Raw genomic sequence first — 27,061 nt, forward strand, 5'->3', positions numbered from 1 at the left:
TTAATAAATTTTAATATGAAAATTTAAAAAAAAATGTTTACTTGACCAAGAAATGAGATCCGAGAATTATGGTTTGAGGCCAGTTTAAAACAAAAAAAACTGTTTTAGTTACAATAATATCCAAAATTTTCGTGTTTAGAAAAAGATTTTTTTTCGCCACCCTCCCACCCGAATTAGAAAATCTGTAGTCAAAGGGGACTACTGGACTGCAGTCAAGAAAATTTCGGCAAATCATACCTGTAGAAATTTCAAAATTACTGGACCATTCCTTAAAAAAAAATAAATCTTGAATGTAGAATGTGATTCGAATTTTATGAATAAAATTTGTAATATAGAACTAACATTTTTTTTTTTTGAATTCAAAAACGAACCTGCATACAAACCTGTATCCGGCTATATTCTCACAGGAAAATTTATCGGTACACCTGTAGCCAAGAGAAGTCGGTCATGATCAGCATAATATGAGAATTAATATAATTTAAAAGGTTAAAAAGTTTTAAAGTGTTTATTTTGGTTTTTACTATGTTATTTTTTCACGCGCTTTTTTAAATTTTTTGTTAATCTTATGGTCTTCGTTACGGGATAAAGCTTTCGACTTCTTCCAAGCCTTTTTCAGTGGCTATAGAGAAGGCTTTTTTCCGAAAAAGATTTTCTATGCTATTTTTTTTTAAAGATTCCTTCAAATTACTAAATTACTGTTTGAATGAAAATTCCTGGAATATTCTTAAAATATTTTCATGAATATTTCCTCTCATACTGTAGCGGAAAAGAGGCGGGAAACAAAGTATTAAACTTGGATAACTCTGCCCCATCTTCCCCTATATAAAAATAATTCTTCAGTCGGAATTTTCTATGCATTTCTATGCATATACATCAATAGGTAGGCCCACATGCCATTTAAAATTCCACCAATGCATTTAATTAGAGGTGACGTGACTAAATAACAGTGTTGAATTTTGTTAATATTTCATCATTATGCCAGGGAAATGGTGTTTGGATGCCGTGATAGGGCCTCATAAGGGGGTGTGAGGAAAGTTTCATTCGCGTTGACAGGCACACACACACAGGGTTGTGTGCATCCCTAAGTGGCTTTCACATAAATTCCCACATTCCAATTTAATGCACCCTGACAGCTTTCAAATCAATTAATGTGTCCGTCTCAAATAATACCTACATACCTCATGGAAAATTAATCATAAATAGGTATATATTTGACCTTAATTATTGCCTAGATATAGGTTATTATTAGGTTTCTCAGTCTATTTATTAAAACCAAATTTGATTTAAAACAACACAAGTTTTGAGTATTGATTTTCCTATTAAATACCTACATATCTGTGAGGATGCAAAAGAGAGATTTAATTTTATGTTGTTTTATTAAAATGAATAAAGGTCACTTGTTGCAAAAAATAACAAATTGTTGGATAGGCCACAAATGAAAATTCAAAACTAGCTTTTGATTAAAATTGTCCACCACTTAGGGCGTGAAATTACGCTACTAGAGAAATAATTTAGTGCTCAATTCCCGCAACATACATACAATTTCATTGGCACAGTGGTATGGAAAAATTTTAATTAAATTTGCAATAAATTATCTATATACGGTATAAAATGACAATCTATATTTTATTTGAAATTAAATTATATATAACAAACAACTTATTGATAGCATTGTGTTATCACTTATCCGAAACCATTTAATTTAGCATGTAGACAATCTCCTCTCGTTGACTCAAATTAATCCTCTCTCGATGTAAAACCATTGCAGTTTGTTAAAAAAAAATGGTTTTAAATGTTGGCTGCGCTCTGTGTCGTTGGTTGTAGCCTTTTGAAATTTAACAATTAATCTTCATGGTTGTAGCTCCTTTTTTTGTTTCATTAATTATTTACACGAAGGGATAGGAGAATTTTTCCAGAGGGGCGGAGGGGATGTGGACCATAAAATACGGGCGATGTTTTTAGTTGGAAAAACGTTATACACAGTCACAAAAATTCGATGACTATCACTATGTAACATCCACGGAATTCAATTAAATTTGTGTCATGTGGGTGTCTGACTGTGTGTTTTGCTACTCTATGCCTTTTTATTCATCTCCCGTGAAAATAAATTCTCTCTTTAGCTTCGACGAAATACAGGAGCGCAACAAAAGGCCAGGCTTCAGTCAATTTCGAGTGCTCTGAAAGCTTTCACAGGTGGTTGTCTCACGTTATTCACTTTATTATTATTGTCACTCGTCGATGTGCTCTTTTTCTCTTTTGGTTTCTCCTTCAGATGCGAAGTATCCAGCAGCCAATCTCTGTACTCTGTTTCAATATGACGTCTCTGATCCTTATGATACTTCTCCAGTGTATTGAGGGGACCACCGTAGTCCTGAAATGAGGAAGAGAAGCAGAAAGTAGAAAAAAACTGAATAAAAGAAACTTTGTAGAGATATGCATTCATGGTCAATTTCATGCAGACTAGACATCAGGCTAAGTGATTATGTACATACATATGTACATATTTAACACTAAAAACCCGTTGTTGTATTTACCTAACCCATTCGTCATACATAGAGGATTTCAGAGAGCATAAAGTTATATATTAACATACAGAGAAATAAAATCTTTTAGGTCTCGTTTAAAAATTTCCACACTTTCCTTGAAAATTCATAATGTACACGAATGGTGAGAGCATGGAAATCATAATATAGGTACATAGTTCTATGCCAACGGTAACATCAGTGCGGTTTTCCTCACTCACCATTTTTTCTCATCCTTATGCAATATTCATTTGTTATTTATGGGCCAAGACAACACTGAATCACAAATTGATATTTACTGAGAATTTTTCCTATTCTTCCTGTTCTTTGTACACCACTAAAATTGCTAACCCCCCGCCCTTGGGCTCCTTTTTCTGCTTTGCACACGAGAAAGTTGCTCGATCCGCCACCATACTCATAATAACAACGTAATACGATGGAGAAATGCTCAAAGTGGATAATTTGAATGAGATGTCGCTTCATATCATTTTCTATATGACATTGCTTCTTATATCTTCGCTTAATTCTTACAATGTAATTCTTGGAAAATTGAATGTAGGACTTATAGATTTTCTCCATTGGGCAACATGGAGACAGAGCGCCATGTTCTGGGATTGAAGACAAGGAGTTTTTAGAAGTATATAAGGAAAGAAAAAAACCAATAAAACTTTGATAGCGAGGCGGAATATTTTAAAACATATCGAAGATATTGCAAGAAAACACGATACAATGTTGAGGAAAGTCATTTGAGAAGTTTAGTAAAACAAAATACTTTATGATAATCCCAAAGAGATTTATCTGCAAGATCTGCTGAATATTTTCTGAGCTGATAAAAAGGGATTCTGATGCAAATTAATTTAAAAAGCTTATGATGCAATGAAATTTAGTTTCCGGCTCATTAAGTCTCCGCGCCCGTTATCAGAAATTAGGTTTGTATTTTTAAACAACCTAAAAAAAATATATTTTCTTTTGTAGGTACTCCTAAAAAGAAAACTTCTGTTGCGATTTCTTTCTCACAGCAATTATCAAACAACCTCTTGTTTTCTGTTTCACCACACAGCTCGAAACCCTCTTGAGAAGACACACAGAAAATCACTCCAAAAATAGAGTACTATACACTCCACAATAACCATATCCAATCGTGGATAGTTTGTTCCTCAAGTTTCGAGGGCGCATTCATCACATGCATTCACAATCGGTTGAGGGAGGGTGGCAAAAGTATTGAAGTGAGAATTAATAAAAGCACCAAAGTTCTTCCTAACTTTTGCTCTTTTTCTTCCATCATCATCCTGTGGGCACAGCGAGAGATGTAGCGATGATGCTATACCAAGTGCAGATTTATATGTAGCACCACTTATAGGAAGAAATATATAAATAGGTCTTGCTACATTTTATTGATTTTGCAGGAGGAAAATCTAATTCGATATTCGATAGCAGGGCTTGAGAACATTCCATCCATGAGTCAATTGATGGCTTTTTATGGGTCCCCTCAAAAGACCTAACCCCCGGTATATATGTTATGTACCGTCACAAATGTCGACTTTGGCGATAAAGGCACCACACCTGAATGGCACCCCATTTGCCCGTCCTACCTCACCCGATCCAAGCCCTACATCCCACATGGACCTTATATGCAAAATACACCACCCACTCATCCTCCTGATAAAAAAGGAGCAGCACTGAAAATTTTCAACAGAGATAATTTATATCCATCAATCAAGTAAATAAGGTAGCAAATTGTGCAGATTCCGCCAATAAAGCGGTGAGAATATAGCCTCAAACACTGACGAAAAAAAAACATAGAGCAATGGGGCGCAAAGTGGGAGGAAAAAGTGTTCAAGTTCCACACCTCTGAACGGTATGGCACGATATCATTTCGAAATGTGGGACTGCGAACTGTGAAAAAGAGGTCAATGGTTCTGTGTAGCGACGACATGCATTGCATGAAAAGTATGTATTTCTCCCTCCCTGCCCAAATGGGTCCCACACTTCTCCATGCACACCTCCAACAGCTCTGACCATTGTGGTTGAGAATTCCCTAGCGCGCGTGGGTGTGATGTGAATCATTTAGTATTTGGTACCCGAAATACGCCATCAAATCAAAACATTGGTCATTTTTGATAAATGATTCCTACACTCCATTCACATTCATTATCAAAATGATAAATGTTTTGGGGGTTGGATTTCAAATTCAAAATTCAATGGATTTATTTTTACAAATTAATTTTTTTCGCTGTACTTTATAATTTTTTTTTGGAATTTTTATTAAGAAAGGATTTTCTCAGACTCATAATATTGAGATAGTTTTGAACAAATTCTATCAAATAAAAATATAGATAAGAAGGTAGTAAATTAAATGATTTCACGAATAATGAAGTAGATAAATGCCGAATTTTAAAACTACAAAATACTTAAGCAAAATGAACATCATGTTAGTTCACTCATGCATAACGCTTTGTGAATCAATTAAAATTAAATTAATAGAAGAAAATTAAGTAAACAAAATCCTATAGAAAAGCTTTGTCTTACATCCTGAAATTAAATTTGTAATAAATTAATAAATAGATATTTTCTTAACGAGAAAGATGCTTAACGAATTTAAGAAACTTTTGATATTTTCTGGTTTTTGTCTGATAAATGATTATCAACTTTTAACAGAATACCAAATGCGTATATGGTTGGAAAAAACCTCACTGTATGAAAGTTTTCTGTTGGATTCTCAGGTTAAGAAGAAAATCTTATTACTTTCGTTTTCGGTTAGTAGTTGACCTGAAGTCGTTTTACGTGAGAAGATTTATTTCTTTATCAGGTAAGAAGGAGACTGTAGAGCATTGAAATTGTCAGTGAACCAGTAAAAGCAGCGTGTAAGGAAACTTGGAGCTTTTCTGGGTCAATAGTCAGTAGTTCGTTTTTATCAAAATGTTCTCATCAAACTTCTTTTCTTTAATGTCGTCTATTTCTGATTTAGTTTTTATTTAGAGAATTTAAATCAATTTTAAAATATTTTCACAGAATAAAATTTAATGTTTTTTAGTTCAATTTCACGCTCAGGTAGGTATAGAATATTTAATATTTTGCGCTCTAAATTTTGTACTTTGCTAGATATTTTATAAATGAAGTATATAGTTCGTCCTGCATAATCCACCCACAATCCGGACATTTTTATCGATGTTTAAAGTGGGAAGCACATATAGGAAAAGGGGTTTTCATGACATTTATGACTTTATGATTTCCATATATCACAAAATACCTCAGGGCTAGGAAAAAGATGGAAGATCAAAAAGTAAAAATTGCAACAGAGTTTATACATGAAATGTACTAAACGTATACACATATTTATGCACGTGCCCACATTCATTCAACATTCAATGGGTGAATACGTAAGCGATAAATCTATGGGTACAGATTGACCATCAAGATTGAAAATAAATTCTCACCTCAGGCAGGAGTGACAGAGGGAGTACGTCGACGGGTCCTTTCGGTGTGAAATGCAACAAATTCAGGAGCTCAGATTTGATGAGTGGCTTCACTAATGCCATTATTTGATTTATGAAGCTTGCCGTGTGAATCACATAGATCTTCTTCAGGCGCACCGGATGCGCTTCCTGGATGTACTGCATAAATGTTCGCAGCGGCCCTAATTGTATTTTGGTGAGGTGTCCCAATTTGAGTCCCTTCATGTCGAACACAACCACATAGCCCTCCACTATGCCATCCTCACTTATTTGCACATCATTGAACATACAAAATGCCTTCACAGCATTCCCAAAGTGCACTTTTGCCGGATCCGTATCGGCGAGTCGGTAGTATATTACTTTGTAGCCTTCTCGCGTCTTTATTGGCATCGATGCCATGTGCCTGTTGTCATTCATTTATCCACCAGTCAATGTACCACAGCATCAGATTGATGATTTCGAGAAGAAACCAATTATTTTTACATGCACTTACATAATTTCCTTAAATATATAGGTATAAATATATATAGCTTTTACATACGTTATATCGAAGACACTCTGTATGGCTTTGTCTTGCATATCACGATTCTCAAATATATCTACCGATGATGCTCGGATTTGGCAGTACTTCTGCAGGGCACGTTTGGCGTCATCCATCACCCAAAGGCATGCATGGAGAAACAAATATGAATGATCCTTCGTGTATGCTGGAAACCTAGGTTGCTGTTTCATCCTATAAGGAAGAAAATAAAAATTGCTTCTAATTTTAAAACTGATATAAAATTTTCTAAAGCAATTTTAGCTGTGATTGTTTTTTATTAAAGAATTTCTGGGATTTAATTGATTCTGAGTAATTTAAAGACACAACCTTGATACTTTGTATCATGTGTACTATTTATTTGAATTAAAAACAGCAATTAAAAGAGATAATAAAACTAAATAATTTCCTAAAAATTGTTTTTGCAATATGTTAAGGTATTTTGTAGGTAATATCTTTTATTTTTAAAAATAAGAAATAAAATTAAAATAACCACTTAGTAACAAAGATAACGTACATGTAGATATATGTACCTATACATATTTTTAATCTACTTTATTAAAATTACATAACATCTTCGTGAATATATAAAGTGTATTGAATCTCTTTGAATGGAATTTTAATTCCATTTCCACACCATTTGATACGAATAACACATTAAATGCAATTTAACTCGGTTTTTCAACTCTTTCGCACACAACAAATTGCTCTAAATTACTACACCGAAGTATATATATCTTGAAAACAGCATCACATGAACTTACCATTCATATAGTTCATCCACATCCTTAACTTTATCTTTTGGCACTTTATCCAATAGCGACCGGTCCTTGAAGGGATGATTCATTTGCGTCATTTTCACTGTTTTTCCCTTTACTAATTAAAGTTCTTTATAAAAAAATTTACTAATATTGTCAGACGTTGTCCTCTAGATTCTTTCGACTCTCTTCACCACACTAAATTAACCAATGTCAATGTTATGATTGAAGCAGCAATTTTTTCATCTTATTTGTGTTGATTAAATAAAAATCATAAAAATTATCACCATGGTCGGGCGTATTATTGAAAATTATGCAAAAAAGCATTAATATTCATCCTCATTTAATTTACCATTTACACCATAAACTGTCTGCAATTAAAATATCCACATAAATTTGACAACAACAAGATAAAGTTGTCTTTTTTCCTGTTTTCTCTCTCTCATCAAAAATTATTTGTGATACAGCAAGTTACAGCGATGAAATCAGCACTTTTTTTGTATGCACCTCTAAATTAACAATATGTAGTTAACTTATTTGTTTTATGACATGTTGAAAAATTTCTCATTTTACTGGAGGTTCAAAAAACATATATTGAGGTAGAAGGTAGTAATAAAAGGCCTAACGTTACTGCAATAAAAAGGATATTTTTACCTTTAAGTAGCACATTAAGCATTTGAGGCGAAAACTACTTTAAAATTAAGGTATTCTGTTCAATTAATGAGAACTACAATCGATACTCGACATAATGGATGAATTCAAAAAAAATCATCAAAACGGTTTAATATACATAATAATATGTACCTGTATTATGTACATAAGAATATAAATATGTAATTTCTCTAGCCGGTTAACAAAACGAATACGAACAATAAAACTCAATACATGTTAGTTAAAATTGCGAAAAATGGATTTCACAAAATGCGTTTTCATCGTCAGTTTTTTCTTCTTCTTCAAATATATATTGTATATAGGTACACGTATTATATACAACCACAATCATCAATCAAGGTATAATTTTGTAGACTCATTAGTCAAAAAAAAAATATTGTTAAGCTCTCATAACACTCGAATGAAAGAGTGAATGTATTGAGAAAGATAGACTCTATCACGGTGGAGATATAGCATAGAGCTTAAAGTAGAAAGTTTCACTTGAGATTGCTGCAGTGACAGAGGAGCTTGTAAAAAAATTTTACGTACTATACCTCTGTTCTCTTAGGCAATGGACACGAAGAAAATTCATAGAGATTTTAATCTTTGGGTGAATGTATAAATGCAGCATAGCGAGGTGAGGTGATAAAAAAATCAGTGAATACGTGGTAAGAGTAAGGAAGAATTTTGCAATCTAAGGCAAAGGAATGGTATAATTAAATTTAATTGTTTACGCCTGAAATTAACACTTTTAATTTGTCCACATTGCACACGTAAAGGAGTGTATGATTGGCGATTTTCTTCACCTCAATCTTCTGCCCTTTAGCCCCGAAAGTGCATTCAATTCCCAAGCATTTCACAACTCAATGACTCTTTGAATGCTAATTTGCATTGTTAGAGGTTCTTGAGACTTTCAATTACCACAATTTCAGCATTGCACGTATTTTTTCTTAATAATAGAAATTATTTTTTCCGATGGTAATCTATGGAATACATGTCGTGCTGCTTAGTAGGATGGAAAAATGCAGATCAAGACCAAATGAAAAGGAATAGTTTTGTCTTTTTTGTGAATGCATTCTGAATTTTCCGGCATTGATAGTTTTTCTTTTGTTCAAAGAAGTATTCTATTTTTTAAATTATTTTGCTCCTCGCAAAATATTCAATTTGTGAATTGAAATAATCTCTTAAAATTCTTTTTTAAAGTTTTGATAAGAAGATTATTTTGTTTAATGAAAATCAATTAAGAATTTTTAAAAAAGGAATATCAAAAAATTCATGAAATTGACATTATTTAATTATTATAAGAATTTGGACTAATAATAATATGTAGGATATCTATAAAGATAATCTTAGCAAATCTAGTTTTTTGCCTGAATTATTTACTCTTTGTAGTATTATTACCTTTGATCTGGAACCAGAGGCAAGTTTTGAATACATAAGGAATGTAAAAAACTATTCGTTCCGTGATGGAACTCTCTTTTTTCTGCAGATTTTTCATGTTTCAATGCCACGCGCATTTTTTGTGCACCCACAGCATGATTATTGAGCAACAGAGCACTTAAGAAAAATTTAGAGAAAAAATTGCTTAAACCAGAAAGATGTCAATAAATAAATCCAATATAATGCTGGGAGTTGGAAATTATAAATTATACATACAGGGTGAAGAAAAACCGGATTTTTATTAAAGATTTTGGGCGTACAATCAGCAGATTGCCAAATATGCGCCAAAAAGATGTGAGAGAGAAGACGAGAGAAGAAGTACAATGGGTCAAAGTCGCGTATACGCTTTTTTTCAACTTCTTTCACACAAAATATATATACCTGAGTGTCTTAGTGTACACACTCTATAAGGTTTATTTTGTTTTCGATTGCGGAATATAAGAAATTCACAAGTTTACTTTCCCGTAAAAATCGCTGCTTCCAATCTAACACATTATTATTGCTTCTTCAGTAAATATTTCTTCAAATAGGCTTCACTTCTCTCTTCAATCATACGATTTTTATTTCATTGCCCTCACTCTTTTATGCACTAATAACACAATTTCTGATATACAACTTGGCACATTTAATTTATATATTTACTTTAATATATAAATAATTGCACTTTATTGATATTTTCTTATGTAGTATATGTAGTTCTCTGGAATGAGCAAGTCCCAAGAAGTTAAATCACTTTGCTACTTGACGACGTTTTGAGTTTGAACAACTTTCTTAATTTAAATTAAAAGAAAGGTTTCAATATCTAAACTGAATAGAGCTAACAAAAACTTTAAAATAATTTTTCCAAGAATTAAATCTAACTAAACTAAAAAGTATTTGTCACTTTAGGATTAAAAAAGTTGAATTTTTCTTTTGAAAATATTACTAAAAAAATTTCTTTTTTTCCTCCTCTTAAGCAACTTATCGGACCACGAGCAGAAACCACCTGTATGATTGAACGTACTCTGCGAAACTGAGCGCAAATACAGCGTTATAAAAGTGAAAATGCTTTTGTGGTACGCGCTGGTTTCAATGTCCATTCCATCGTGCCTTATAAATGGGTATAAAATAAAATTCTCATACCCACACTACCAATTATAATACATACATGGTGTCTGCTGCAAAGAATAAAAAGTTAACATATATAATAATGCCAGAAGACATCGTCTTCACCTGAACCCTCCGTGACACTTTTATTTTCAATCTACATAGGCATTCAGTCAGTACGCAGGTTGCCATCAGCACTTGGATCACGTTTCATTGGGTAAGTAGCAAATTGACTAATGGATGTATCTATAAGAATCATTTCCCATGCAAATTTCCATTGCAAAACATTATTTATGGTGCGCTATGGCAAAATGAAAAGAAATAGGAAAAGCTCCGCTTCTATTATTCATTCACATGTGTATACCAAACCATCAATATGTGAACTACATTTTGCAAATACATATATATGTATATTTACACAAGACCAGGCGACATTTATCGCAAAATTACGTAAAGTGCAATTGCACGGCGCGAGTGAAATTCAAATGCAAAGAGGAAGAAGTGCAGCACAACTAATTTGCAGTATACATAGCTCTATTATATGTATAATATTTAGAGAGTAAAATCAATCTGTATTTTCATGTGAAAACCAGAAAAACGACTTTTCAATTAAATACCTCTCAATATTGCATTAGACGTCTTGAGATGAAGTAAATTCCTGCTTTGCAATTGCAAAAGAACGTGGTAAAAAGAGACAATTTTAAGCGCTTGGTTGTATGATGAAATCAACGCTTAAAAAGGTAAAAACCTGTAGAAAATATGCCTATAAAAGTCTGTTTATGAAAGCTTTCGTTAAAACATTCCTCGCATTTTCAAGATAATGCATTTTTTAACACGATTAAGAGATTGAGTAGAGATTATTGGTGTAAGAGCTTTTTACTATCTAATAAAAAAACAAGTGTTTGCAGAAGTTATAAAAAAGAGATTTTCCTAAAAAAGCATGAATAAGTAGGCAAGAGGATATAAAAGTTTCTCAAAATTATTTTTTTATCAAAAATATTTCGGATTTTTTTTTATCAAAAGAAAACTTTCAGAAAAGTTTCCTTTCAGAGAGTGAAAATTTGTTCAAGAATGTTTAATAAAGATTTTTACAAAGTTTCAAGTATTCTATATAAATTAGATAGTTCACATTCCTATTCTGGAAAGCTAAGATGCTAAAAGCTCAAGAAGAAAATTCTGATTTTCTTAAGTCCTAATCGATGATAAATAAATCTAATGAAAAAACTCATCAGAAGCTCATAAAGCAATTCAATTTAAAAAAATTATTTACACACTAAAACAAATCAAATAAATCACTAAACGGAAGTGGACTGAATCTACATAGTATGTATTTTGTCCTCATATGAAATTGCGACTCTCATTCTGGGAATGCTGTGCATTTCTGGCTAATGTTGAATCTTCACATATGCAATTATTTCAAGTGGAAATAGATTGGATTTGTGTATCACGCTGTGGAAATAAATAATTTATGAGGTGATAACTTTCTTGGTGAGTTTGTGTTTGCTCACGTTCCAGCCATGGTGTGGGGTAATTTCCGTCGATGCTACTTGAAATGGTGGAAAATCTCTTTGGTGGCAGATGAAAGATATTAGAAGAGAAAGGCTGATTTAAATTCCGATGAAGTTCAAGGAAGCTTCCTTTTCTTGGCGACATTTCTTATCATCACACAAACTAACATCATTTTCAACATTCTGACTCACAAAAAATATTCCACAAAATTCTCTTCTATTTCGCCACTACAACTTTCATCAACCCCATTGTATATAGCAATTTATACTGCCTATATGTACTTATCTCGAAGATATATGTCTAATCGTCCGAATGACCTCTTTGGGGACAAATTTGCTATACATACATATATAGAATTAAATGCTAAAATTCTCTAGTAGGGAGCTACTTATTTGCTAACATAGAATTTATTTTATCGATACAAAGGATCAGATGTCAGAAGGTGAAAACAGTTGCACCATGCTAAATAATTTATTTGTCACAAAATTTAGCATAAAAGAGAATGCAGCAGGTACAAAATATGTACTGTACATATTATAGTATGCATGAAGAGTAAATAAAAGCTTTAAACAAAATGTACATAAATTTCTAAAGTATTGCATCCAGTTCATGCCATTTTATCAACTTAATCTCAACTATCCAAAACTTATAAAGATATTTTTACCAATTTTTAAAAGAAAAATTATTTTAAAATTTCCATATATCCCTATCCATTTCCATAATACAAATTCAAAGCTACGAGAATCTCAAATCGATTTTCATAGTAAAACGTGCACATGAAGATTTCTTTCTTTTTTCAATTAACTTTCCCAACAGAAATTTCCGTGTAGAAAATTCATTTTCCTTTTTCTGTTTTGCACCTTCTTTCTCTTACATTTTTTCCATCCACGAAATTCATATCGCACCGATAAAATCAATGTTGAATATATTTATACATAGGTGGAGTATATATACAAAGTATTTGTTAGGATAAAAATAAATATTTATCGTGTTGATATTATTTGCAATTACCCTTTGCCCGGCTTTTTGTTTTTGGTTTTGGTTTTTTTTACGAACTCCCCATCCCCCATTGGTGCCATGTTGCGTCCCCATTGGAGAGAGAAAAAGGTGTACGAAGAGAGGAGGTTTGTTGAGAGAACGAAAGAACTTACATAGGTATGTTATAACAATATGAATGTGTGGCGGAAAAGTCGATAAATTTCCTACATAAATAATTCATAAGTATTTATAACGGCATAAAGTGGTGTTCTCAACACAACAAAATAGCCAAAATACCATGAATTTTGGATTGTCTTGCTATCTCCACACAAACTCTATGCGTCCCGAGTTATGGTTTCAACAACATTTTCACCACAACTTCTCCGCAATGGCGCCAACTTTTAAAATTGCCCCATCGATAAAAACTATTTGTACGCGAATAAGTCTGAATTTTGGCGTTAACTACACGATACAGTAGATTCCATACACAACGACGTGTATTTTTCCAACCTTTTTTGCTCGTTTTATGAAATTACTTAAGACCAGCGACGGTGCTACATTAATATTTATGTTTCTGTGTTCAGAGAATTTGTTGAAATATTTCGCTATTGCTAGATGTTTAGTTAATAAATTGAATTGTTAATTAATTGAAAGGTCTGTTTGTTGGTAATCTTCGTGTCTGTACAGCTATACAAATCTACACCGTTTAACCGATTGCGATGAAATTTGGTACAGAGGCTCCTTATATCAGGCGCTTTCGAGTGGCTGTATTCATTTTCCCCCCAAAGCCCCCCTTCAGATAGCCCCCATATAACTCTCATGTATTTTTTGCGAATTTTTGAATTTGGCGCCGGAAATGTTGTATGAAAATGATTTCTTCTCTTTGAATTTTTTTTTTGGGATTGATAAGTTGCCCTAATCTACTTTTAAAGCTTCACAATTTATTTTCTCTAAAATTTGCGCGAAGCGCAACAAATCCCCGCGAAGCGGGGCGAGGTAAATTGGAGCGAAGCGACAATTTACCTCGTAAAATAATAAAAAAAAAAATAAATCTGAACATTTTTGTCGTTATGTAGGGAATCCACAGTAGTTACTACTCTAGCACACTCAATGTATCTACATATTACTACATATTCCCTTCCCCTCTCTTATTATGCTCTATTGTATGTATGCTCCATGCTCTCATCATCATATAATTCACATTCACACAGATTTACTACTTATTGGACAGTCCAAAAAATCATTGCAGAGATTTTTTATATGAAACTCTCTGCATTAATCCGATATTTTTTTATTGAATGCATTTTTTATTATCCCATGAAAAAGTCTTTCTTCATCTTCCTGCTTATTTAATGTACCTTTTGATTGTTACAAACCCACTCAAATGTGCCGCAATTATCTATTCGAAATTCCCTGGAGCAATGATTTGAGAAGGAGAAATAAATTATTATTTATATTATTATTCTATTTTCAAGTTATGTACATTAAGTTGTCATGATTACGTATGAACATCGTTTTCTTATTTTATATTCAAAAATTTATCACAATAAAAATACATATATTCATTGAACAAATAGCCTACAATTACGTCATTATATATATATTTTTTTTAAAGATTCTTTAACAATTGTTTAAGCCTATTGCATAATAATAGATTTTTTCTGATTGACTTTTGAACTTTAGACCTAAGAAAATGGTACATTTTGAGGATAAATAAATTCGTTACAATTTCAAGGAAAAGCGTGAATATGAGAAAAATCGGCACGACAAAGATGAATCGACTAAAAACTATGTACAAGGGAAACCCAATTTATCATTTCATAGGGTTTTACAAGGTCGAACATTGTTAAATCTCCGATTTTATTGTATTCGAATGAAAAAAAAAACATCCTTAAAAGCTCTTATATATAGTTTTTAAATTTAATATAGAGCTTAACTGAAAGAAATAATTTTGTCTCTTTCTTTTTTTATAAATTCTTTTTATCAATCCTTCAAAAATTTATTAATTTTTTTTAGCATCAAATTAATTTATTTTTAACTTCCTAACTCACACGATAATGAAAGCTTGAGAGCTTTTCATGTGAAACAGGATGCTTTTCTCTTCTCTTTGAATAATTTTTTACTTTTAGCTGTGATTCTTTTTTCCTTCTATTTTTATATTTTTTTCTGCAAAAAATCTTGTAAATGAAAGTATCACTTTCTCATTATCACAGTTATCTTTCTCTTGCAAAAACATATTTACAAATAGAAGAAATATTTAATTCCATATAGTTAATACCGTAAACAAATATTTACGTCAACTCCTATTTAATTCTTAATGAATGAACATCAAGGTAGACAAGTATATAACAGACATTTCTCCCTCTTTGAATTATGCTTGATATGTGTTGTATATCTAAAAATTACAGTATAGACGAACATTCAACTCAGCAATATCACTATCTTTCATTTACTTTATTTAATAACACACGTATGTAACTCTTTTTCAGTTGGACGCGACACTCCGCTGAGAGAGGAGCATAGTGCTGAAGTGCTGAATTCACCTTGTTTCCACCTTTATTAGTTTTTTTTCTCATACTGCATCTTCCTTCATATTTTACTACGCAATTTTTCTTCATTTTTTGTGCATACAAAAAAGCTCTAAAGTTTTCACCTTCGTGCAACTAATCAGTTCCAAAATATAGTTGTGCTGAGGTTACCAAAAAAAAAACAAGAATTATTCACAAAAGAACAGAAAATACTACCATCTAATAATTTCGTGAGTATATATAATTTTATGCAATCATCATTTCGAAAAGAGATAAAAAATGTGATAAACTTAAAGTCAAATAGTGATATGTAGTTGACGGAATGTTGAAAAAAAAATTTGATTGTTTAAGAAGAATATTTTGGAAAATTTTCCTAAAAGCAATTAGTGGTGTTTTGTGGAGAGAATAAAATTCCTACAAGTTTGCAGCAGTGTGTCAGTTGAAAAAACGTACATAATATTCATGAGATATTGACGACAATCTTCCTGCCGACCTTTTGTCACCGCCGCACATGAACAAGTGCTACACGTTGAGATTTTCCGCAATAAAAGGAACACCTTCCAGAGTTTGTGAATGTTCATTATGAAAAAAAAGTCAAGAAAATGACGATTTAATCTTCCAAGACTTAGTGGGGCTTTCATATTTCTCCCAGAGAAGCTTTTATCTTATCGTTTTTTCGATTGGCAAGAAGTATATTATTGATTGGATCACTCTATATACGGAGATAACCACTCAATCTAATACATTTCTCCACACTTGTATGACTAAACAGAAAATAGCTACAGCTCTACTGAAATGTTTGAACGTACTTGAAAAGCTATGTATTTAAAGAAGTATACATAATAATTTACCCTCGAAAGTGAATTATTAATGTCAGCGATGATAATCGCCTTTTTCTATCGTCAATTGCACAGGGCAAAGGTGAAGGAGAATTGGGAAAGAAATTAAATCTTACGAATCACCTGTTGTTTTTACACATCCCCCCACAGGTGTATATCCGTTGTATGACTTAATTAAGAGAAATTAATAAGATATACAAACGGATATATACATTTTTTTTCTCTCCTTCAAACAAAAACCAGATTCCAAACTATCACGATGTTTTACTCACCTCTTCTAATAAATTCGTATTATGCAAGAGAAACGTTTGGGTAAAAGTGTGGCTTGTGGCACAAAATTAATCTCAAGACCACATGCATGTTTTTAGTCGTGATTTGGATTAAAGATGTTGTGCAATTATAAAATTTAGTGGATTTTTAAACCTTAACCTTGTTCGCCATATGAGTATTGCTCTTTTACAGCTGCTATTTTGCCTATTCTTATGTAATTTCTCAGTAGTATTTTATTCTGTTTAATAAAAAAAATATGTATAAACAAAAAAGCTTAATTATCTTGCTAAAAATAGATAAAAAAAAGACTTCAATTATTTCATCAATTTTAAAGATTCACTTGTTGGGTTAATTAAGCTAAGTACTTTAAGGAAGTCTTTGATTAGGAGAACCCGGGGCTAGTTATTATATTTTTGGTGGAAATAATTTTCTAAGATGAAAAGTTTTTTTTTCAATTGAAAGCTCAGCTTTTATGCTTTCCAGCAACGTTTGGACTTTATTGACATCATCAGGCTCTATTTTACGAAGAAAATTGCTTGGAAAGTACAATTTAATTTGGCGGGAAAATGCAAAAAACAATAATTGTAAAACTAATTTTAATTGCAACTATTTTTAAATAAAATTTTCCATAAAACTTTAAACTGAACGATTTTTTTATATAAGCCCCTTTGGGTCAGATATCAATGTTGTGCCAAAAATTTACCCTAACTCAATAAATACATTGGACTGATTGAGAGATTTCAACCACACACAATTGAAATTATTTGTTGGGAAAACATTCAAATTAGCAACAAAAACATATTTTCCTTTATATAAACCAAAAGTGTTTGAACAAATTGCACCAAACATTGAACGTTTGGTGAGGTCAGTGAAGACAAACTACATAGTGAATAAATTGGGGAGATTAGCGATTATTGATTTAGCACAGATAAAGCTGTGTGCGACTTTTTCCTTGAGTGTACAAAATAGCCCCAGTTTCCTCTATGTAATAATTTTTATCTATATTGCCACAATTGAATCTTTCAAAAGAGAGGCAAAATATAGTCAACACGCATTCCAAAACATTTAAATTTGTTTCCCCGATTTTATTTTTAACTTCACTTCTGATTCCCAACTCATAAATACTAAAAATTGTTAACATCCGGAAAAATTTGATGCATAAAAACACGATATAGTGTAAACTTCAAAAATAAATATTCCCAAAACGAATATTTCAGTGAAGAGAGCTTTTTTGCGCTTGTGGCCCTCGTGGCACAAAAATACTTCTCACCATCTGAACTTTTTTCTCTATCGCTAATTGAAGCTCTAATTAAATAATTTAAAATTTTTTGATCATTTCACGTAAACCATTACTTTCGCCCACGATATATAGGAATCCTACTTAAAAGTGATAAATATTTTACGTAAAAGTGAAGCTTCATGAAATATGCATTTGAGTTTTTTTTTGAATTCTGTGAATTAAATATGATCTCAGATTCCATATAGGTACAAAGAGTTTCGTGATTTTGAAATGCTTACTTTCATTTTCATTTGCTACAAACTCAATTACCGGGAGTTTTATAAGCAATAAATAAGCAATAAAGTTGTGCTTGCTATCCTCACTGATAAAATGCATTGAAGCACCTGAAAATGCACTCTAATGGCTCTTCCTCTGGGTCTCTCTATAAATATGCCAAAACAAGTACATACTTTATAAATTTCCAGGAAATATTATCCAATTTTGCTATGATAGTGCAGACGAGGGGGAAATTAGTCAGTCAAGAAGAGCCAGAAAGCACAGAAAAAAATTCATTTCGCCCTGAGATTGAGCAAAACAGTCCGAGAGAAATATAATAGAAGGATAATAAATTTCTTAGAAAATTGTTCTATTTAGAATTCTGCGGGATACCCCAAGGCTTTGAATCTGCTGAAATTATTTTATTCAAATTGGCAACTCATCCCCCCCTCGTAGCCGCCCAAATCATTTTGGTCAATAGATTTTCTTCCATATCAATTCACATAATAAAACAAGTAGACCTCCTGGTGATATAGGAGGTATTTTATATTATTGTATATGTTGGACGTTTCAAGATTTCAATGGCACTCAAGTCAAGTGTCCAGCACTAAGTGGTGTGTACGTTGTCACTTTATTTGCATTTTATGACCTAATATTTTCTTTCTTTGCGCTACGCTATACTTGACCATTTAGTAGCCTATAAAGAAATAACAACTAATGCATATTTATTGCAAATTTTCACTAAATCTGGAAGACTTTCATGGTTCCCCGCCCTAATTGGGTCGCTGAAAGAAAATTCACATTGATCAGCGTATTATTTTGCAGCGTGGGCAGTGGAGGATTTTTAATATTTTTTTATAGACTCATCAATACGTTCAATTGACATAATCTATTACGTACGCATTTTCATTACGACAAAAGGTGTTGTAAATTGTATTGAAACAGTTTTTTTTGCGTATAAAAGAAACACACAATGTCATATTGAGAGACCTTTTCTCTATGTATTCATCTCTAATATTCACTCTTTCTTTCAAAGTAATTTACTTAAAATAAATATAATAGGTTTTTTGGTAAGTTTGGTAAATGTGGAAAATTATTTTCAGGGAATTTCTTTAAATTTTCCTTTAAATATCTTTCTAAAAGATTTAAATTAGTTAATAGTACTTTCTGGTGAACATTAATGTCTATGACAATTTATTTAGGGAACAAAACTTGTCTTGAAAGATTTTTCTTTATATGGTAGCTGTAAGATATCTCTGGTATATTTTCAAAGAAAAACTTCTTTTTATATAAAACTATTTTTTATAAGTATTGTAGGTGCCTTAAACTTAAGCAAAAAAAAAAAAAGAAAATCTTTTTAAAAGAAAATAAACATAATTGGTAATAAAATCTATACCTATATAAATAACTTTAAATAAAAAGTGATAATTTACATTTTTTTTTTGATAATTCCTGAACTATAACTTCAAAGGAAAAAAGTTCTAATAGATATCAAATGTATCAAATAAATAAAAACTTTATATAAATATGAACCGTTTTCTTAAGCTTAAAAAAAAATCAAATTTGTCTTATAAAGTTCTAAATTTCAATTTTAAAAAAATAAGGTGTTTTAGGTAGGTATTAGTTAGTATTTTAATATATAAGAGGTTTTTTGAAAGCAAGTTTAGAAAAGCTTCGGAAGACTGATTAACTTTGAAAAGAAAAATGTTAGTTTTTGAAAATATTATTAAACAGAAAATCGAAGTAAAAATCGTCTTAAATACATTACATTGAAGCATGTTATATAGGTACTACCCCAGACTACTATTACGATACTTTTAGAACAACCCACAAAGTACGAAATGTCGGAACAGACAAGTTTCCGTGTCTCTTGCCGTGATTTTCTTTTATACTCTCTTGAATTATATAATCATCCAAGTAATTAATATAAACATGTGAATTGATGTAGAAAACCCTATGATGCTGTGTTAGAGCTATTCTCAATATTACATACATGTACCTACATATGTCTATAACTAAACTTTCTCATCATTTTTCTTTTCATGGAATTTCTCATATACCTCCAACAAACAATTCCCTACAAACACACATTATGCGGTGAAGTACTAGCCGAGGATTTCAAATGGCGCTTGTAGACTTGGAATACGATCTCGATGAGGCTCTCAAGCGTGAAAATCTCTCAAGAGATGATTTAAGCAAATTGAGAGAACCACCAATTCCAGGCGTTCCCACCAACATAACAGACAAACAGGTAAATGTTGTAAAGATTATTAAATGGGTGAAAACAAAAACACCTTTCGAGGACGTTCTGTGTGAAGTGAGAAACTCTATGTCACCACAAACTAACATAATCTTATATTTACTTTTCAGTTAGCCCACTTCTTAAATGCCTGCGGCAAAGTTGAGGAAGCACGCAAAGTTATTAAAATCTACTATGAGGCAAGAAAAAATTCCCCCGAACTCTTTTCCGGACGAGATCCCAATCGAAATGAAGTGCAGAAGTGTCTGCAGAGTCAGTAAGTTCAGTCTTTTATAATGGTAGTGAGGTGTTATTTTTTAGGAAGTTTTATGGCGAACTTGAAAGCTCTCATTTAGAAAAAAAATAAGGGAAAGGGCTTTATACACATTACCAAGATCACGAATCTTTTTTTTTATGAATGCCACAGCAGGTTTTGGAAACTTTTTATAGAAGCATTAAGGAGCTTTTAATTCTGAAAATTCTCTTGAGCATGAGAAAAAGCAAAATTCAGAAGCTTTTTCCGTGATGACAGAAACGTGAATTTTTTTTACATATTCTTAAAAATAATTTAAAAATAATGAAAGTAAATAATCCTACCGGCTACGGTGGCTTTGGATTTTATATACATACATACATCCAAAGTATATACATGTGTATATATACTTATTTACACGACTTAATGAAAAATAAATAAAATTATATGGAAACAAGTTATTATCACATTAATACAAAAATATCTTTGTGACAAATGCAATAAAACTTAAGTATTTTCAATTTAATTTTAGATTTTTAATTAAGAAAATAATTATAAATGACGTTAAAAGTATAATTTTTTTTTAATTAATCCACAATTTTAGCAAGACTTTTTTAAATGCAAAAATTATTTTTAATCTCATTTGTTAAAAGCTAAAATATGATGTAACATATTTTGTAGAATAAGATAAATATTGGACAAGTAATGGAAAAACCCAAATAGTGGCTTTTATTTATCATGTGGACACCACATTAATTTTTTATTGTAAACTTTTTTTGTAAGACAAAAAAACTAATTATTCACAAATATTTATTGCGATAGATAGACAATGTGATTTTCATATAAGAAATATACGGAAATATATGGCTTTGAATCAAGAGAAGGTTGGGTAATTCTGCACATAATAAACTTTATGAAGGATTATTCTTACAGGAAAGGAGTTTATTCATTTTCATGCTCATGTCAAATTATTCTCTTAACCTGATTAAAAAAAAATTATTTAGGATTAAATTTTCAAGGAAAGCTAAAGACCAGTGAAAACCACGCCTCTATCGTATTTTTCTTTTCCTTTCATTTTGAAGCATATGCGTCATTGCCTCAATCAAAAATATTTTGGATGAAATAAATCAATCTTACCTTTTTTTCCAGGGACTACTTCTACTTGCCATTGAATCCACAAGGCTACCATGTAGTCTTCCATCGTCTGTCCGACTACAAAATATCCAGCTACCACTTTGAGAATGCCATAAGGACGTACTTTATGTTGGTAGGTTAGTATAAACCGGAGCCAATTTTTTAAAGCTTTTAATCTAATTTAATCTAATTCATAACTTTTTAAAATTATTTGCCAGATACCTGCCTCAGCAAACAGGGACCACGACCTGGAATTATTTTCCTGTTTGACATGAAAGGAGTCTCTCTGGGTCATCTGACGCGAGTTCGTATCTCAACAATACGGAAATTCTTTCACTACGTTCAGGAAGGACTACCTGCGAAATTATCCGCCATCCACGTGCTCAACGTGGTATCCTTCTTTGACAAAGTCCTAGCACTCATAAAGCCTTTCATGAAGGCTGAGATACTCAAAGTACTCCATTTGCACACATCAGACTTGAAGATGGAGGAATTCTATGAGAAGTATATTCCACGGAGTTGCCTCCCATCTGACTTTGGTGGGGACTGCCCATCTGTTGCAGAAATGCACGAAGCCTTCACGAAAGAACTCCTAGGAATGAAGGACTACTTCTTGTCCGACGATAGAATGATCTATGGGGACGAAAAAGTTGAGAAGGCAGAAGAAGTTGAACATAAGTTCACAAAATTGGAGATTGATTAGCAATTTGAAATTGTGAGCATAAACATATTCGAGGGCCAAATATATAGATAAATATTTTTGTATATTGCGGGTTAATGTTACCATTTGTTTCTACTATGTATAGTGCACTTTTTATGATGATTCCATGTACACAAAAACGATTTTAACGTATGAAAATAAAGTATTTTGTACGAGTTTTTATTGAACTTTTTTTTTACATTTAGCTCTGATTTTTTAAAGAAAATTAATGTGGTTAATGGCGTCGTCTCAAAGTTTAATGGGTTATTTAATTGCTTCTTATAATTATATAGTTTATCGCGTGATTTTTCGTGTCATTTAAGTTTTTACTATAACTGAACTTACGTAGATTGTCTGGTTTTAATGAAAATATTCTAAAGAACTGGCTTTGTTGTTTTTAACCTTTTTAACCCTTGTTTTGGTTTAATACTATAAGAAGCCTCAAAATGAATAAACTCTTTTGACTCTTTTACAAAATCTGCTAATGTTGGGGGGGGGGGGTTAATAAGAGGATGATTTTTAGGAAATATCAAAGCATTAGACTTGAAAATCTACTAGAAAATGATTTATTAATAGATTACTTACTAAATTTAAATACATAATTAAAATATTCAGAAAACAAAAGATTTTGAAAAAACTTACAGTATTTTGAAAATATTTTAACCATACCGAAAATATATTTTTCCTGTAATTCTGAAAATAGTTTTCAAGATAGCCGCCCAATATCTATATAATAAAGAAAGGTCTGTCTATAATTTCGTTCTTGTACAGCTATGCATTTCTACACCGTTGGTCCGATCGCGATGAAATTTGGTACAGAGACACCAGGCAGTTTTCACCAACGCCATTCATTTTCCCCCCAGAGCCCCCCTTCGTAGCGCCCCCATACAAAATTCATGCTTTTTTTTAACTACTTTTTGAAATTGGCGCCATTTTTGAAAGAGAAAATGAGATGGATGCATTTTCCTGCTCTCCGTCTCCCTCACACTTTCAGTTTTTCGGGATTTCTCGCGTTTTCCGCCGAATTTTCCGGGAAAATTGTGTTTTTTGTGACCAGGAAGCGACGCCGCGTCGATTGGCATTGCTGTTTTGAAAAGTTCGCGAAAATCCATTTCCGGGAAAAAAAAGTGCCTGTAAAATCCCCAACCGTCAAAATTTCGAATTTTTAATTCCAACCGTCAAAATTTCTGCCAGCCCTTATTTCCGCACAGAGGGGCTCCCCGGGGGCTCAGGAGCATCTGTAAGTGCCCCAGAAGCCCAAAAAAAATGCGTTTTATGCCCACAAATATGGGAAAAAACACGGAAATCACGAATTTTGTCGAAATGCAAAAAAAAATTCGTTTAGTTCAAATTTTATTATTTTCATGTCCAATTGTCACAAAAGACGTCCCGTTGTGGTTCATGACACGTGGAATAAACAGTCACGCCGTTCTCTGTGAGAAGAGGAATTCTCTTTCTGCTTCACTTTTGACACCCAGCTGACTCATTCAGATAAAAATTGTTTTGTGTTTTGCAATTTGTGATAAAATTTCAGTTTCTGTGCCGAAATAAGTTGTGGAACGCCTTCAAAATGACCATGAATATTTACATGTCTCAAATATCACAACTTCTAACGTACATGAGCTCAGATGAGCTAAAGGATCTCCTGAACAGCGACGATAAAATCGATGACCGTGTGAATGATGCCGTGAGTTTGATTGTTTATTCTCAATTTCCCAAGATATCAATTATCTTTTCACACGAATAAGATAAATAAACAAACTTTTGCTTGCAGACAAAGAGTCTGGAGAAGGAAAAGGAAGAGATTATGCTGGAGAATCGCTTGAAGGCAGAAGAGAATCTTGGACGAGAACCTCATTTGATTGAACTCCGTGGGCGAGTGAATGATCTTTCTCAGGAGGGGAAGTCCCTCTACGAGACAGTGGAACAGAAGCTCAGTGAAATAAGTGAGTTGCCAGGAAATCCTGAATAAGGAATAAAGTCAGTAATTTCGGGATTTTTTCCACAGAATCCAAATCAGGCAGTATGTCTCAAGATACTGCCCTTGCTCTCCTCCAGACAGCTGCTGCTGAGAGTGAGGAAGAGTCCGAGGGTATTGTTAAGCAGTTCATGGACAACGAGATTAACGTGGATAGCTTTCTCGAGGCATTCCAGGCAGCCCGGAAGACGATGCACCTACGGAAACTCAAAGCAGACAAAATGTCTGATTTGATGAGGAATAGTGGGCCAAATACGGCTGGATTTGGGTATCCCGGTTACCCAGTAGCGGGATCTGTGCCATACCCAACGGGTCCTATGCCTATGCCGATGCCAGGATTCCGACACTTCTAGGAAGTTTGCCATCCTTCCACATTATTTTTATATAGAACAAAATAAGCTAAAATAATCTCTATTGAAGAAGTATTTACATCAATTAACTAGATTGTTTCATTCATTTTTCCCGGGAGTTTTCGGCTTATCCCGGGACACCCTATCATGCTTGGACTCCTCATAATTAGCATACATAATGAGCACAGCTAGAACAAGTCCACTAAACAGGAGAATCTCCATGTGGTTGTAACTTTTTGATTTACCCGAATCTGACATTTTCTTCTCATACTTTGCCTTTGCCTTCTGGTTCCGATTCAGAGAGGCTCCATAGTGCTCCCTGGACCACATGTCAAAGTCATAAATGGGGGCCCCACTGTCCGGAACTTGGGACTTCTTGAAGCGAGATTTGTAGAATTTTGTTTGCGCATCGTCTTCGGGACGAACTTCCGTTGGACTCTTGAACTCCGCTTCCTGTGCTCCAGGAGCACCGCGGGCGGTGTGAAGGATTCCTGGAAAGTTTTTTTCTTATTAGAATTCCACAAGAAAAGCAACATTAAAAAGTAAAACCTTTATCGTAGAGCTTTCTTAGCCGAAAAGTTCCCAGAACTTCGTAGGCCGCAGTGATGTCCCTGAATTTCGTGGCTGCCTCTTCACTTCCCTTATTCTTGTCCGGATGGTACATCATCGAAAGCTTATAGTAGGCTGCCTTGATATCATTCTGAGTAGCTTTGGGGGTGAGCCCCAGTACATCGTAGTGATTTTTTGCATTTGCTCGAAGATCTCTCGACGTGAGGGATATACAACGAGCGGAGATGGGAATCTGCGTTGGGTTCAGATTAAGGCATTTTCTAAACATTACACTATCACACTGAGGGCAGGAGACACATTAATTTTCCCGAGGAAACCTCATTTGCCCCAAAATCTTTCCAACCAAAACGAAAAACCTTGAGAGGATAAAGTGAGGTTAGAAGCATTATGTCACAGACATTGAATTTTGCAACGGCTGTCCGGAAGTCAAAAAACGAAAATTAAACTTCCTGGACTTTGCAGATCATTTTATTATGCGTAGAAAAACAATTAATTAGAAGCGATCGGGACGTTTCCTTCCGGTGTATTTTGTATCATTGCGCGTTTCCTTTCCTTGACGTCTTCGACGTTCCTTTTTGGCCAGAATCCAATCTCGACTCTTCTTCAGTGGTTTCCCTCGGGAATTTTTAACCATTTCACGTTTCTTCGCATAATCAACGTGATCTGATCCACCTTCAGTCCCAAGAGCCTGAGGTAGCTGAACAATCCCACCAGTCATGAGAACGAGGAAGTATTTCTTGGCTTTTGCGGAATTTGGATAATCCACCACCAGACCTCCCATAAATCCTGCCTTCATCGCCTGTGATGTCACCAATTCAATTTGATCTGCATTCTCAGGGTAGAACTGGAACACAGCTCTGGCACTTCGTGTAAGGGAAGCAAAAAGTGTGCTGAAGAATTTGTAGAGCCTCTTCTGGGGATTGTGACTCTTCTTGTCGGCATTGCACAGCCACTGAAGGGCAGAGATTGAAATAGCTCCATCAAAGGTACCCGCTTTGAATGGAACCCCCTGACCCATGTCGCTCAGCACGAGATCACCTTCAACTTCCCTCTCAACGGCAACGTCTAAAATTCAAAATTAATTCGTTAAGAAGATTTCCAGTGTCCTGGTCAAATCTGCAAATACCCAGCATAGCTTGAGCAATATCTATCCCAATCCAGATGTGTCCCTGATCCTCGAGAACACTCCCCGAAAGCCCAGAGCCACATCCAATATCCAAAATCATATGTGTCTCATCTTCCGGAAGCGCCAGGAGCTCCAATGCTCGCTCACACATTTGTACCTGGATGTCAATGATGCGAGTACTATAAGAGAGTTTAGAAAATCCTCAAGGAATGAACAAACAATAAGAATTTATCCAGGAAACTTACTTGTTTGTGTACTTCCTGGCTTCTTCTTCATTGTAAAACTGAAAGGGATTTTTCAGATGTCTTTTTAAGCTTTTTGCATTGTTAGAACATTTTGTTTACTTACAATTTCCGGTGGAGCGAGATGCTCTGGTCTTCTCGCCATGGTCTTCTCTTGGAATTTTCTTTGTTTTTCCTGCTAAATTGTAATTTTTCTTGTCCACAAAATAAACACTGTTCTTGTTTTGGTTAACCCATGTGATTTATTGAGGTTATGTTTAATGTTTTGCTACGTTTTTTTAGGTAATTTTCTATGTTTTTCCGTTTATATTTTCAAATCTCTTCATCAGATTTTCCAGCAATTTTCCTAATTTAAAGAATTTAAATTATTTTTAAGCTTAAAATTAGTTTTTAAATTAAA

The 27,061-nt window shown here is 33.2% G+C and overlaps 5 protein-coding genes across 17 annotated transcripts; 2 read left to right on the forward strand and 3 right to left on the reverse strand.

Annotated features, from left to right (window-relative positions):
- Nucleotides 1–1,600: 1,600 nt before the first annotated feature.
- Nucleotides 1,601–10,429, reverse strand: LOC129791137 (uncharacterized). 13 transcript variants are annotated; one of them, XM_055829160.1, is made up of 6 exons: nucleotides 9,746–10,393; nucleotides 7,626–7,782; nucleotides 7,280–7,471; nucleotides 6,519–6,710; nucleotides 5,960–6,380; nucleotides 1,601–2,371 (listed from the first exon to the last, which is right to left on the reverse strand). In XM_055829160.1, exons 3-6 carry the CDS (start codon nucleotides 7,369–7,371, stop codon nucleotides 2,159–2,161), a joined length of 918 nt encoding a protein of 305 aa, XP_055685135.1. In that variant the 5' UTR covers nucleotides 7,372–7,471; nucleotides 7,626–7,782; nucleotides 9,746–10,393; the 3' UTR covers nucleotides 1,601–2,158. The 13 variants fall into 13 exon arrangements, with proteins under 13 accessions (XP_055685135.1, XP_055685100.1, XP_055685199.1 ...); XM_055829125.1 differs by lacking the exon at nucleotides 7,626–7,782 and adding an exon at nucleotides 9,326–9,481 and having other exon boundaries at nucleotides 9,581–10,393; XM_055829224.1 differs by having other exon boundaries at nucleotides 7,561–7,644; nucleotides 10,350–10,378.
- A 4,994-nt stretch (nucleotides 10,430–15,423) lies between these two features.
- Nucleotides 15,424–22,571, forward strand: LOC129791184 (alpha-tocopherol transfer protein-like). The gene is made up of 5 exons (XM_055829236.1): nucleotides 15,424–15,695; nucleotides 20,173–20,320; nucleotides 20,440–20,585; nucleotides 21,711–21,832; nucleotides 21,914–22,571. The coding sequence occupies exons 2-5, from the start codon at nucleotides 20,192–20,194 to the stop codon at nucleotides 22,396–22,398; spliced, it is 882 nt and encodes a 293-aa protein (XP_055685211.1). The 5' UTR covers nucleotides 15,424–15,695; nucleotides 20,173–20,191; the 3' UTR covers nucleotides 22,399–22,571.
- Nucleotides 22,572–23,837: 1,266 nt separating this feature from the next.
- LOC129791197 (vacuolar protein sorting-associated protein 37B) lies at nucleotides 23,838–24,812 on the forward strand. The gene is made up of 3 exons (XM_055829262.1): nucleotides 23,838–24,082; nucleotides 24,170–24,341; nucleotides 24,404–24,812. Exons 1-3 carry the CDS (start codon nucleotides 23,966–23,968, stop codon nucleotides 24,724–24,726), a joined length of 612 nt encoding a protein of 203 aa, XP_055685237.1. The 5' UTR covers nucleotides 23,838–23,965; the 3' UTR covers nucleotides 24,727–24,812.
- Nucleotides 24,769–25,662, reverse strand: LOC129791190 (dnaJ homolog subfamily C member 30, mitochondrial). The gene is made up of 2 exons (XM_055829250.1): nucleotides 25,273–25,662; nucleotides 24,769–25,214 (listed from the first exon to the last, which is right to left on the reverse strand). Exons 1-2 carry the CDS (start codon nucleotides 25,559–25,561, stop codon nucleotides 24,823–24,825), a joined length of 681 nt encoding a protein of 226 aa, XP_055685225.1. The 5' UTR covers nucleotides 25,562–25,662; the 3' UTR covers nucleotides 24,769–24,822.
- An 83-nt stretch (nucleotides 25,663–25,745) lies between these two features.
- Nucleotides 25,746–26,911, reverse strand: LOC129791210 (probable 18S rRNA (guanine-N(7))-methyltransferase). The gene is made up of 4 exons (XM_055829282.1): nucleotides 26,768–26,911; nucleotides 26,665–26,702; nucleotides 26,420–26,598; nucleotides 25,746–26,358 (listed from the first exon to the last, which is right to left on the reverse strand). The coding sequence occupies exons 1-4, from the start codon at nucleotides 26,804–26,806 to the stop codon at nucleotides 25,787–25,789; spliced, it is 828 nt and encodes a 275-aa protein (XP_055685257.1). The 5' UTR covers nucleotides 26,807–26,911; the 3' UTR covers nucleotides 25,746–25,786.
- Between the last annotated feature and the right edge of the window lie 150 nt (nucleotides 26,912–27,061).

Source organism: Lutzomyia longipalpis, chromosome 1 (assembly GCF_024334085.1).
Source record: "Lutzomyia longipalpis isolate SR_M1_2022 chromosome 1, ASM2433408v1".
Lineage (NCBI taxonomy): Eukaryota > Metazoa > Arthropoda > Insecta > Diptera > Psychodidae > Lutzomyia > Lutzomyia longipalpis.